Consider the following 13,513-nt stretch of genomic DNA (forward strand, 5'->3'; position numbering starts at 1 on the left):
TTATTTTGCTTTTAGCACTTTGAAGAGAGCTTTCTACTCTCTTTTGAATCTCATTGTTTCTATTGAAAAGACATCTTTTTAAAAAGTATTTATTTATTTATTTATGGGAGAGGGGAGGAAAAGAGGGAGAGGGAGGAGAGAACCTTTTTTTTTTTTTTTTAAGATTTTATTTATTTACTTGACAGAGATCACAAGAAGGCAGAGAGGCAGGCAGAGAGAGAAGGAGAGAGGGGGAAGCAGGCTCCCTGCTGAGCAGAAAGCCTGATGGGGGGCTCAATCCCACAACCTGAGATCATGACCTAAGCTGAAGGCAGAGGCTTAATCCACTGAGCCACCCAGGTGCCCTGAGAGGAGACAATCTTTTTTTTTTTTTGACAGAGATCACAAGTAGGCAGAGAGGTGCGGTGGTGGTGGGGAGACGGGGGGCGGGAAGCAGGATCCTGGCTGAGCCAAGAGCCCGACGTGGGGCTCGATCCCAGGACCCTGAGATCATGACCTGAGCCGAAGGCAGAGGGTTTAACCCACTGAGCCACCCAGGCGCCCCGAGAGGAGACAATCTTAAGCAGAATCTATTCCCTGAGTGGATCCTGACATGGAGCTAGAGCTCACAATCCTGAGATCATGACCCTGAGGTAAAATCAAGAGTCAGACTCTTTGAGCCATCCAGGTACCCCTTGAAAAGCCAACTTAAATTCTTACTTTGTTTTTCAGTTTTTCTCTTTGGTTTTCAATAATTTTCACTATAATATGTTGAGTTGTGAGTTTTTCACTGTTTATTCTGCTTTGGGGTATTAGAACTTCCTGAATGTATGATTCCATGTCATCCATCAGTTAAAAAAAGTTGTCAGCCATTTTCTTAGCAAATAGGACTGATACCTCAGTCTCCTCTTTTTGTTCTGGGACTTTAAGTACACATGTCCCTTATGTCTTACTTTGCTCTTATTTTTTATTCCTTGTCTTCTCTCTGATCTTTAGTCTGAGTATTTTTTATATGATCTGTCTTCTACTTCACTTACCTAATTTTCTGCTCTGCTTTATCTGTTAAATCCATCCAATGAATTCTTTCTCTTTATTCATTTCTTTTTTATTTAGAAAGATTTCTCCCTCTATACCTTAAGAAAAAGTTCATTTTTGTGGTGTTTCTTTGCCCTTATGCTCCTTCTAGTTTAGGCTTAATTTCTAATTTTTAAAAATTTTTAATTCTGGGGCACCTGGGTGGCTCAGTGGGTTAAAACCTCTACCTTCAGCTCAGGTTGTGATCCCAGGGTCCTGGGATCAAGCCCTGCATCAGGCTCTCTGCTGCTTCCCTTCCTATCTCTCTGCCTGCCTCTCTGCCTACCTGTGATCTCTGTCAAATAAATAAATAAAATCTTCAATAAATAAATAAATAAAATTTTTAATTCCTTCTGTCACCACATTTCTCAGTTTTTTAAAACTCTGATTTATGTTCTTAAATGTCATAAAAATTTTCTCAATGTCTTTTAGCTCCTTCAGAAGTACAATTTCTATTTTTATCTGTTTTGGGATTTCTTTCTACTTTGTGGGGATATTATTTTACCGTCTATTCATTTTTATTCTTTCTTTCTTTTTTTTTTTTAAAGATTTATCCATTTATGGGGCACCTGGGTGACTCAATCGGTTAAGCATCTGCCTTTGGCTCAGGTCATGATCCCAGGGTCCTGGAATTGAGCCCGGCATAGGGCTTCCTGCTCAGCAGGAAGCCAGCTTCTCTCTCTCCCACTCCCCCTACTTGTGTTCCCTCTCTCACTGGGTATTTCTCTGTCAAATAAGTAAAACCTTTATTTAAAAAAAAAAGATTTATCCATTTATTTTAGAGAGAAAGAGAGAGAGAGAGCACAAGGGGAGGAGCAGAGGGAGATGGAGAGAATGTCAAGCAGACTCCATGCTGAGCTGGGAGCCCATGCAGGGCTCCATCCCATGACCCCGAGATCATGACCTGAGCTGAAATCAAGAGTCAGGCACTTAACCAACTGAGCCACCCAGGCGCCCCTGATAACTTTTCTAATAATGTCACAGAACTCTGTTGTTTTTGTCTAGTGTTAGAAATATATAGTGGCTGGATTTCCAAAATTTTTTGGCTGGATTTCCCTTCCAAGATATTTTTTTCACCTTCTCTTTCCTTAATCTCTGTGGTTCCTGGCCTTCTCAAGTTTTATACCACTCCTAGAAGTTTCTCTTTAGTGTGAAGACTTGTCCTAAAAATCCTGAGGAAGTAGGTTCCTCTCAGCCCCTTTAGTCCTCTCCAAAAGCCGGACACCCCGCCCCCAACAGGTGGAATAGACAAAACCTCTTCCAGTTTTAACTGCTGTTTTTGAGTTGGCATGCTGCACTTTCAGATGAACAACTAACTTTTGGCTCCTTGGGGTTTTCCTGCTCTCAGGACCTTCAGATGCTTCATTGCTTCTTAGATTTCTTCCAGACAATCACCGACATTATGCATGCTTTCTACTGTTGGTGGTTTGTCTTCACCCACTTGTATTTTGGGTTTCACAAGGGATTCTTGGGGATGTAGTTCTGTTACGGATCTTGTCCATGGATCTTTGGCTTTGCTATGTAGATATGTTTTAATGGTAGAGATTTGGGACTATCTAAAGCTATAATGCCACCATATTCCCAGAATCACCTGTCTAAGGAATTCTTTTTTTTTTTTTAAGATTTTATTTATTTGTCAGAGAGAGTGAGCACAGGCAGACAGAGTGGCAGGCAGAGGCAGAGGGAGAAGCAGGCTCTCTGCTGAGCAAGGAGCCCGATGTGGGACTCGACCCCAGGAGGCTGGGATCATGACCTGAGCCAAAGGCAGCCGCTTAACGGACTGAGCCACCCAGGCGTCCCTGTCTAATGAATTCTTAATTTCAGATATTTTCAGTATATTTTCAGTTTAAAATGTTCATCTGACATTTGATTCTTATGTATATATTCCAGATTCCTCTTAGAATATGCCATGTTTTCATGTATTTTCTCTTTTACTCTGTTTTTAAAAACACATTAATAATAGCTACTTTAAAGTCCATATCTGGTAAATATAATATCTGGGTTCCTGCGAGTCTGTTTTTATTTTTGTTTTTTCTCTTCATTTTGCTCATTTAGACTGGTCTTTATTATGGTCGATGACTATTGTATTACAAATATTACATATGAAAAGTTATAAAATCTCTAGATGATATCTTCTTTCAGAAAGGTGCTGTCCTTTGCTTTGTTAGGGGTATTGAGTGGGGATAATCATTTTAATCCAATTAGGGACTTCCCTGATTTCAGCTAGGTTGCAGTTATGTCAAGGTTCAGTCTGTATCTCTGTCTTCTGTTTACCTAATCTGTTTCCTGCTTGACTGCAGAGTAGGGTTTTCTTTTCTTTTCTTTTGTTTTTTAAAGATTTTATTTATTTATTTGACACAGACAGAGATCACAAGTAGGCAGAGAGGCAGGCAGAGAAAGATTAGGAAGCAGGTTCCCCGCAGAGCAGAGAGCCTGACGTGGGGCTCTATCCCAGGACCCTGAGATCATGACCTGAGCCGAAGGCAGAGAGGCCTTAACCCACTGAGCCATCTAGGTGCCCTGGGCTTTCTTTTCTTCTCTTCTCTTTTTTCTTTTCTTTTTTTTTCTCTTTTCTTTTATTTCTTCCTTCCTTTCCCTTCCTTTCTTTCTTCCTTCCTTTCTTTCTTTCTTGAATCAATTCCTAACACATATCCAAATGCTTAGCATATAGTAGACACTCAATGAGTGCTTTTATTATTTGTAAAGCAATCTCAGTAGATGTAAACTTTTATGGTTCTAGTATACATTAGAAGAGAAAGACATCAGTTGACTGGCATAATCTTAGAAAGATTATTTTTTGCATGCTGCCTGCCACACCATGAGACTAGCAATGTCTCTACCCCATCCTCATTTATAATATAACATATTTACTTATATTTTGTAAATGATCCCCCCCCAACACACATACACACCCAACATGCACTATCTTTCTGTTTTCTCCAGTTTGGCCACTAAAAACATCCATCTCCATTAAAAATAAAAATAAAAGAATGAAAGAGGGAGGAGAGATAATCCCTAGTATTGATCTTATATTATTCTTTGTTATTAAGTGGCATAACTTTTACACCTTATGGTGACAATATGTTTCATCTAAATTTTGCTGAAGATAAAGCACAGATATTTTAACATAATTATCTGAGACCATTATTCTTAGGGAGAGAGATCCTTGAAACAATGGAGCTTGTTGAATTAATGAATGAATGATTGTATGCATGAACAATTGGATGATAACAAATAAATGCAAAATATACAATATTTTGAGAAATACTAACCGCCATCTACATTAACCTTTGTAACCACCAGAATCCCAAATTGGAAACCACTGGGCTGAACAAATACCTTTTTCCTTAAGTGCATTTGTTTATTCTAGCTTCATCCAAGCATAATTTCAGTATTTCACGGACCTTTTAGACTTGGAAATAAATTGAAATGTCACTTCACCAGGCATCTAAACTGAGTATTAAAATTCATTCTGTAGCATCCATAGCAGACGATGTTCTGGAATTTATGCCAGACAAATGTTTCTGCCTGCTTTTCCATTTTATCTTACCCACATTGGTTACTCTGCCTGGCCAGCCTTAGAGGCAAGGCTCATTTGGGGTTTCTCACCAGAATAAAAGAAATATAAGGGTGACTGAAGCACAGATAAGAGCTGCCCGAGTACCAAAGTTCTCTCTGTGCTGTTGCTCTGCCACATTCCTCTGCCCCAGGTCTCATTGCCTGTGTGAGTTTTGCCTGATCGTTTGACTATGCCCTTTTCTCCCTCTTCAGACAGTCTCATGTCTTTACATAGATTTTACACTCGTCATCAGCTTGGATATTTTTGTGCATTTATCTGGCCTTTGACTTATTATTCCTAGACTTTGTGCTTTTGGACTAACTTAGTTCTAGAAATTCACTTAATCCCCTCACTTAATTGACCAGTGCAGAATCTGCTCAATAAGACAGTCCTCTCTAGCTTAGGAACTTTAATTCTCAAAAGCTTATTTATAATTTGGTTACTTAATACCTAAACTGTTTATTTTGTTGGTGGTTTTGCCTGGTAAATTACCATTTTACTACTAACTGACTAAATCTTTTAAGTGGAATCAAGAGCAGGTTTTCTCCTCTGAGTTGGTCCTTCCATAGAGAACAGAGACTTACAAGGTAAGGATGAAACAAAAACAAACTTTATGGCTCTTCTCTTGCCTTCCCTCAAACCAGTGAGGAAACAGGGGAAGATTCCTAGCTCGGGAGAGAGTAGGGAGGGAGAAATACAGGCATTTCTGCAGTCTTTGAGGATCTGCCACACCAGGCCACAGGTGGGATAGCAGTTTTTCACTGTAACAGCAGTTGTAATAGCAATGGCACAAGCATGTTCTATTATACCAGACTGGTCCAGAGAAAAGGCTCATGCCCTCTTTTTCAGGGGGATGCAGTCATGGATCTTATTGGAAGTAGCTAGACTTACAAACTAGACTATGCATGCCAGGTAACCCGTTAACCCTCTCAAATTACATCACTAAAAACCAGTCACATACATATTCAAGCAAATGTGCTTAAATTCAGAATAGGGTACTAAAACATATTTGAATCATTTTGTATATATTAAGGCCTAAAGACTTCAGCTAATTTAAGGGCAATCTGGTATACAAGTGGAGACAGTCTCATGTATAAAGAAAAATGGTCTCCTTAGCTCTTGCTTGGAGGTTCCAAGCCCCTCCAGAGAATTTTCCAGGGGGTTAACAATATATTCACATAGGAACAATGTTTTAGTAAGGGTTTACCACTTAACTGTCACCCATAGATAACTATTAGATCACAACTCCCAAAGGATCTCAACACCATTTGTCATAGTGTTGCTTTAGGAAATCATTGGCAGGGCTTATAACCCGAAAGTCTAAACTCTACCAGCACATGACGTAAGGTATATGACATAAATTATAGCAAGATGATTAAAGTGGATGTAATGTAAATATATTTAATGAAATCAGGGGTCATAATTTCAAGGAAGAAGGACCAAATTATTATTTATTGCTTTTCTACATCCCTTAATTTTCTTATAATTAACATGTTACTTTTATAAAGAAAAGTCACTTGTAATTTCAAAAGAAATACAAAGAATCAAATTAACATTGTGTAGGTATTTTTCTTTAAAAGGCAGTGAAACCTGATCTGGAAAGCTCTATTAGGAACAAAATGGAAGGTCAAAGGGAAATGTACCAATTAGATCTCAATATTGTGGGTTTACAATTCAGCCATCATCCTCTCTTCAATCAAGAACAAGTATTATGTGCTAGGCTGCTTCAACTTTATGAGTGTTTTCAGGACAGGCAGCAACAGAATTTACCTCAGCTACTTTATGAGAAGGTGAGAATGGCTTCCATTATATTTATAGAGCTGAAGATTTAATATTGAAAGGGAAAACAAATAGTACAGAGCAAGCTATCCTAGAACATATTCCCTTAGCATTTTAAATATTTAACCAATTGGAACAATAGTTTCTTTCAGTTTCTCTGAAAAGAAACTCTGGGAGTTGACTGACCAGGGAGGTAGCCTCAAACATATCCTGCAGGATATTTAGCACTTACAGATGGTTTGCTAATCATTGGTATTCTTGGTCCTATGACTCAAGAAGAGTATTTGAAAAGATTACTATTTAAAAGAGCCATATGGTTGTTTTAAGTCTAGTAAAGTATTTTTGATGAAAATATTAGATCTTGAATCACATATAAAATGTGAAAAGTCTTAGTCTAAGAATGATTAACCCAATCATCCAATGACAGCATAAAGGTTACATGAAAGTGTGGGGGAAAAAAATCAAATGAGTACCCTCTGATTATTTTTTATGAATTTGTACCACTCATTTACTTGCTTTTTAATTTCATTTTTTAAAAAAGATTTTATTTATTTATTTGACAGAGAGAGATCACAAGTAGAGAGAGAGGCAGGCAGAGAGAGAGAGGGAAGCAGGCTCCCTGCCGAGCAGAGAGCCCGATGCGGGACTCGATCCCAGGACCCTGAGATCATGACCTGAGCCAAAGGCAGTGGCTTAACCCACTGAGCCACCCAGGCGCCCCTTAATTTCATTTTTTATGTATCTTGGCAAACATTAAAAATTTTAGTGAGGCCAAATCTTTCCATCTTTTCCCTTGTATATTTTAGGTTTGTTGTTTGCTTCCTAAGACCTTCTCTACCCCAAGTGTATCAGTCAGCATTTCAGTTGCTTTAAACAGTAAGGAAAGCAATTGTTTCAGTGGCTTTAAACAATAAGGAAAAGTTATTACCTCCTATGTCACAAGTCCAAAGTTAGGGCAACTCTAGGGTTGGCTGATTTGGTGCTTCAACAATACCGTCAACAACCCTAGCTTTTTTCCTCCGTTTCTTTCTTTCTTTTTTTTTTTTTTAAAGATTTTATTTATTTGACAGAGAGAGATCACAAGTGGGCAGAGAGGCAGGCAGAGGCAGAGAGAGAGGAGGAAGCAGGCTCCCCGCAGAGCAGAGAGCCCCATGCGGGACTCAATCCCGGGACCCTGAGATCGTGACCTGAGCTGAAGGCAGAGGCTTAAGCACTGAGCCACCCAGGTGCCCCCTTTTCCTCCCTTTCTAATGTTCATCTTCAGCAAATTGACCTCGTTGGCTCCTGTCAGGTAAACTACCTGGCTGCTCCAGTTCAAGGCAGCTGACCAGACACGCAGTATGCATAGTACCTCACTTGAGAGCCCTCTTCAGCCTTTCCCCCTCGCGTCTGGGCAGATTTCCCCTCCGGTCTCATTGGTTAGAGTTATCTCACATGATCATGTCTCAACCAGCACTAGCAAGAAGAATGAAATTGCTACAAATAGCTAATCAGGGTTTACCTCTGAAACACATGGAAGATAATCAAGCAATTGAACAAAATTAGGGTTCTGCCATCCAAGAAAAATGACCTTTCAAGTGCAACCAGTGGTGTCTGAGAGACCAAAATTATAGTTATCTTTTTATATATTCTAATAATATGTGTGTGTGCATGTGTGATTTCTAGACTCGTATTCTGTCTAGTATTTGTATTGGCGGCTTGTGAGATTCAGTTCAGTTTCTTTCCCCCCAAAGGTTAGCCAAACACCATAATTTCCTACTAATGTAAAATTCTGCCTTTATTGTCAACTAGTTTAACATATTTTATAGATTTAAGAACTATTTATTCCATTGATGTAATAGTCTAGCCCTGCCCTCTTTTTTTTTTTTTTTTTAGATTTAAAAGAATTATTTACTTGAAAGAGAGAGAGTGAGCGCACAAGCAGGGGGAGCAGCAGAGGGAAAAGCAGGCTCCCTACTGAGCAGAGAGTCTGACACAGGGCAGGACCCTGGGATCATGACCTCAGCCAAAGGTGGACGCTTAACCAAATGAGCCACCCAGACACCCCTCGTCATGCCCTATTTTAATTACTCTATTATTATATTATAGTGTAGTAAAACAAGTGGCTCCTCATTTTTTCCTAGAATGTTTTTGTATGTTCTCGAAGATTTGATTGTCCATATGAACTTAAGAATTAGCCTGTCAACTTCTGTTTTTAAAATTCGATTATCATATTTACTATATATTAATTTTGAAAGAAATGTTTATCTTTATAAAAGTTATATTCCCTTATCCAGAACTATAGTATGTCTTCATGTTTGTTGAGGTCTCTGATTTCTTCCAGTAGAAGTTCATATTAATTGACTCTAGTCTTGGAGTTCCTACAAACTGTCCCTAACTATGACAGATATCTCCTACAAATGTTTTAGGGTACAGGTTCCTCCAGTTTTCTCTATGAATATTCTCTGTATATTTCTATCTTTTTGCTTTCCTCAGTATCTTCTTCTCTTGATCTTATTTTTTCTTGTTTTCCTATGTTATGCATTTATTTCTTATAGGGAGATAAAGATATAAACAGTTATAAATATACATGTATAGATATGGATGTGATGTTAGCAGTGGATATGGTTAAGACAGATAAACAGATATCTTTTCTCTAACCATGGGATTTTAGGTGGAAAATAAGGTAGATTCCTGTGTTCAATCTACCATTTTGATTAATTGGTATTTTTTTTACATTAATTGATGAACTGATTACCTGGAAAGCTCTAGGTATAGTATTTATTCCTTAGATATTGATGCTCTTCTCAGTTCTACTCCAAGGTGCTTATATGAAATATATTTTGGAAGATAAGACAGAAATACACAAAAGTTATGCAGTTGTGCTTCTGTTGCACACGCCTAGACCTTTGGAGAAATTGGAGTGCTGGTAACAGTGGATGAGATACACAAAAAAGCTCTTTTCTTTGTTGTAGCTGAAAGCACTGACAGATGCTACCAAATTAGCAAATGAAAACTTGGAAAGAAGCCAGCTGACCAAAAAATCTTTACAAGATTATTATTGGCAGATAAGGTAGGTTTGGGACCATTAATATATCTACTAACCATTTAAAAATAACTTCTTTAAGCTGAGTATTGCAGTTGCTATGGAAGATATAAAATAAGGAAAAGACAAGGTCCCTAGTCTTTAGGCAATTACAGAAGTGGCTCCAGCCTTTCCTTAAGACCCAGTTTTGTGTAAAAATATTTCATAAAGTGTCACATGAAAGTAGTTGTAATTTTAATATCCATTGATTTAAAAAAAAAGCACGTGTTAATTATAAACCACCCTGAGTTCACTAATATTTTTAGGATCATATTAGTCTCAAGCATTTGTATATATTTGAGAACTAGCCTATATATACACATGTACAATATGTATTACTAATTCAGTTTAAAGGTAATACTCAAAGAGCACATAGATTTAAGAACCCCTGTAAAAAAAAACATGGTCTTAAAGTTGGGAACCATTAGCTTATAGAATAGCTGGGAAGAGAAGAAAGTATGAAATAGCTAGAAAAATAATTCTAAGACAAAACATAATTATTTGTCAAGATCTCCAAAAGGGGACGCCTGGGTGGCTCAGTTGGTTGGGCAGCTGCCTTCGGCTCAGGTCATGATCCCAGCGTCCTGGGATCGAGTCCCACGTCGGGCTCCTTGCTCATCAGGGAGTCTGCTTCTCCCTCTGCCTCTGCCTGCCATTCTGTCTGCCTGTGCTTGCTCTCTCTCCCTCTCTCTCTCTCTGACAAAAAAAAAAAAAAAAAGATCTCCAAAAGCAGGAAAACTCACAGGGAGGTACTTACTGGATAGAAAGTTCACCTATGCATAAAGATACAGTAATTGTCTATATAAGAGAGTGGTTTGGTAGTTAAAGAATTTCCCTGTCTGTTTAGCTGATGTGGTTTTACAACCTCTAGAGACAATAGTCTCTAATAATTGGTTTCCTAGAATAATCTAGTTAAATGCAAACAATATTACTTGAGAAGGTTGACATATACCTTGCACAAGGCCTGGCACATAATGAGCCCTCTATATATTACTTGAATGAATGAATGAGTGAATGAATGAATAGAAGCCATCAGTATTTACAAAACAATAAATTGGTGTTTTTTAAAATAAGATTAACTAAAATTAAAGGCAAAGAATAGACATTGGCATAATGAACACAGAACAAGTAAGCTTTATTTTTTTAATTTAAATTCAATTAGCCAACATAGAGTACATCATTAGTTTCAGATGTAGAGTTCAGTAATTCATCAGTTGTGTATAATAACCAGTTCTCATCATATCATGTGCCCTCCTTAATGCCCCTCATGCAATTACACCTTCCCCCTTGGACCTCCCCTCCAGCAGCCCTCAGTTTGTTTCCTATAGTTAAGAGTATCTTATGGCTTTTCTGCCTCTCTGATGACATCCCATTCAGTTTTCACTCTCTTCCCCTCTTATCCTCTGTGCTGTTTCTTATATTCCACATATGAATGAAACCATATGAAAATTGTCTTTCTCGGGGCACCTGGATGCTAGGTGGGTTAAGCTTCTGCCTTAGGCTCAGGTCATGATCTCAGGGTCCTGGGATCGAGTCCCTCATCAGGCTCTCTGCTCCGCAGGGAGCCTTCTTCCCACTCTCTCTCTCTGCCTGCCTCTCTTCCTACTTGTGATCTCTCTCTGTCAAATAAATAAATAAAATCTTTAAAAAAAAAAAAAAAAAGGATGTCCTGGGCAACGTTTTAAAAAAAAATTGTCTTTCTCTGGTTGACTTATTTTGCTTAGCATAATACCCTCCAATTTCATCCACATAGATATAAATGGTTAATATTTCCTTTCTGATGGCTGAGTAATATTCCATTGTATATATACCACATCTTCTTTATCCATTCATCTGTCTATGGACATCTGGGCTCTTTCCACAGTTTGGCTGTTGTGGACATTGCTGCTATAAACATTGGGGTGCTGGTGCCCCTTTGGATCATTACATTCGTTGTATCTTTGGGGTAAATACCTGGTACTGCAATTGCTGGGTTGTAAGGTAGTTCTATTTTGATGTTCTTGAGGAACCTCCATACAGTTTTCCAGAGTGGCTTCACCAGTTTTCATTCCTACCAACAGTGAAAGAGGGTTCCCCTTCCTCTGCACCCTCTCCAACATCTGTTGTTTCCTGACTTGTTAATTTTAGCCATTCTGACTGGTGTGAGGTGGTATCTCACTGTGGTTTTGATTTGTATTTCCCTAATGATGAGTGATGTGAAACATTTTTTTAATGTGTGTGTTGGCCATTTGTATGTCTTCTTTGGAAAAATGTCTGTTCATGTCGTCCACCCATTTCTTGACTGGATTATTTGTTTTTTGGGTGTTGAGTTTGATAAGTTCTTAATAGACCTTAGATACTAGCCCTTTATCTGAAATGTTATTTGCAAATATCTTCTCCCATTCTGTAGGTTGCCTTTTAGTTTTGTTGACTGTTTCCTTTGCTGTGCAGAAGCTTTTGATCTTGATGAAGTCCCAGTAGTTCATTTTTGCTTTTGTTTCCCTTAGAACAGGTAAGCTTTAATGCAAGAAAGAGAAAAGTAGGCTTTAGATGGGGTCTGATGGTGGTAAATAAGGGTCTACCTCTATGTGTGTGTGCTTGTGTGTTTGTGTGTAGGAGGGTTATTGAAGAGGTCATTGCTTTATCAAAGCAAAAGAAAGCAATGTAATAGATTTCCATTCAGGAAAATTTTTGGAGTGGTGTTGAAATGCTGCAAGGAGTAGTCTGTGGACATTTGAAAAAACAGTGTTTCTATTAGAAAAAATATATATTTAACATTTAATGACTATCTGTCTACTAAGTGCCTGCCTGGCACGCACAATCAACTGGTACCCAGTATAGAAAGCTGTAAGTCATTCACGACCCCCTTCTTGTCTGTCTTTTCATCCCTCACATCCAACCAGTAACCATTCCCATTGATTCTGCTTTATTTCAGGTGCTTATGTCATAGCCCGACTATACAGTCTCCTAAAATACCTCTTTCATTTTTTTTAAAAGACTTTATTTATTTATTTGACGGACAGAGATCACAAGTAGGCAGAGAGGCAGGGAGAGAAAGAGGGGGGGAAGCAGGCTCCCTGCTGAGCAGAGAGCCTGATGTGGGGCTCGATCCCAGGATCCTGAGATCATGACCTGAGCCGAAGGCAGAGGCTTAAACCACTGAGCCACCCAGGCGCCCCTAAAATACCTCTTTTAAAGCCATGCTCCATATTGAAACCAAAATGATTTTCTATGTATATTAAAACCATATCACATGTATAATATGTATTACTAATTCTATTAGTAATAGATGGCTATTAGTAATAATGGCTTTCTATTACCTCTACAATAAAATTTAATAACTTTAGCATTATCTGTAAGGCCCTGTGCAATCTGACTCATACTTACCTCTCCAGCCTCATAGTAGGGGCTCTCTGCTTTGGAACTTCATAGTCAGTGCCCTAAATGGACTCTCTAATATCTATATATCATGTGGTTTTTTTTTTAAGATTTTATTTATTCATTTGACAGAGATCACAAGTAGGCAGAGAGGCAGGTAGAGAGAGAGAGGAAAGCAGGCTCCCGCTGAGCAGAGAGCCCGATGTGGGGCTCAATCCCAGGACCCTGAGATCATGACCTGAGCCAAAGGCAGAGGCTTAACCCACTGAGCCACCCAGGTGCCCCCTATATATCTTGTTTTAATGTCTCTTGTTTCTAGAAGGTTCTTTATGTTTTCTGTTTAATACTAAGTCAACATATACATTGTATTCAATTGCATGTTACTTTCTCAGGGGGCTCTTACTTGCCCATAAGATGAGATTAAATTCTCCCTCTCTCTCTTTATTTTTTGTATAGTCACATAGCATTTATATATTTCCTCTTTCATAATATTCATCACATTTATAATTATTTGTTCTGTATTTTTCTCTCCTGGGATATTAGTCACCATCACCCAAAATATTTCTTATCACATAAGATATTTATTATCTGTTCACTGATTTGAATTGAGTGTCACATACTCTGAGATTTTTCCCTATTATCACCTTTTATTCTCTTACTTAAACCCATACTCTAGCTGTGTGGACTTCTCTTATAATACC

The 13,513-nt window shown here is 38.4% G+C and overlaps 1 protein-coding gene across 5 annotated transcripts in view; it reads left to right on the plus strand.

Moving 5' to 3' along the window:
- CC2D2B (coiled-coil and C2 domain containing 2B) overlaps positions 1–13,513 on the plus strand; it is a 106,596-nt gene that overhangs the window by 20,734 nt on the left and 72,349 nt on the right. For all 5 annotated transcript variants that reach the window (XM_047702018.1, XM_047702015.1, XM_047702016.1 and 2 more), the window contains 2 exons: positions 6,193–6,402; positions 9,346–9,443. In XM_047702018.1, coding sequence (XP_047557974.1) covers positions 6,193–6,402; positions 9,346–9,443 — 308 coding nt within the window. The remainder of the gene's footprint in view (positions 1–6,192; positions 6,403–9,345; positions 9,444–13,513) is intronic.

This window comes from Lutra lutra, chromosome 14, assembly GCF_902655055.1.
Source record: "Lutra lutra chromosome 14, mLutLut1.2, whole genome shotgun sequence".
Classification (NCBI taxonomy): Eukaryota; Metazoa; Chordata; class Mammalia; order Carnivora; family Mustelidae; genus Lutra; species Lutra lutra.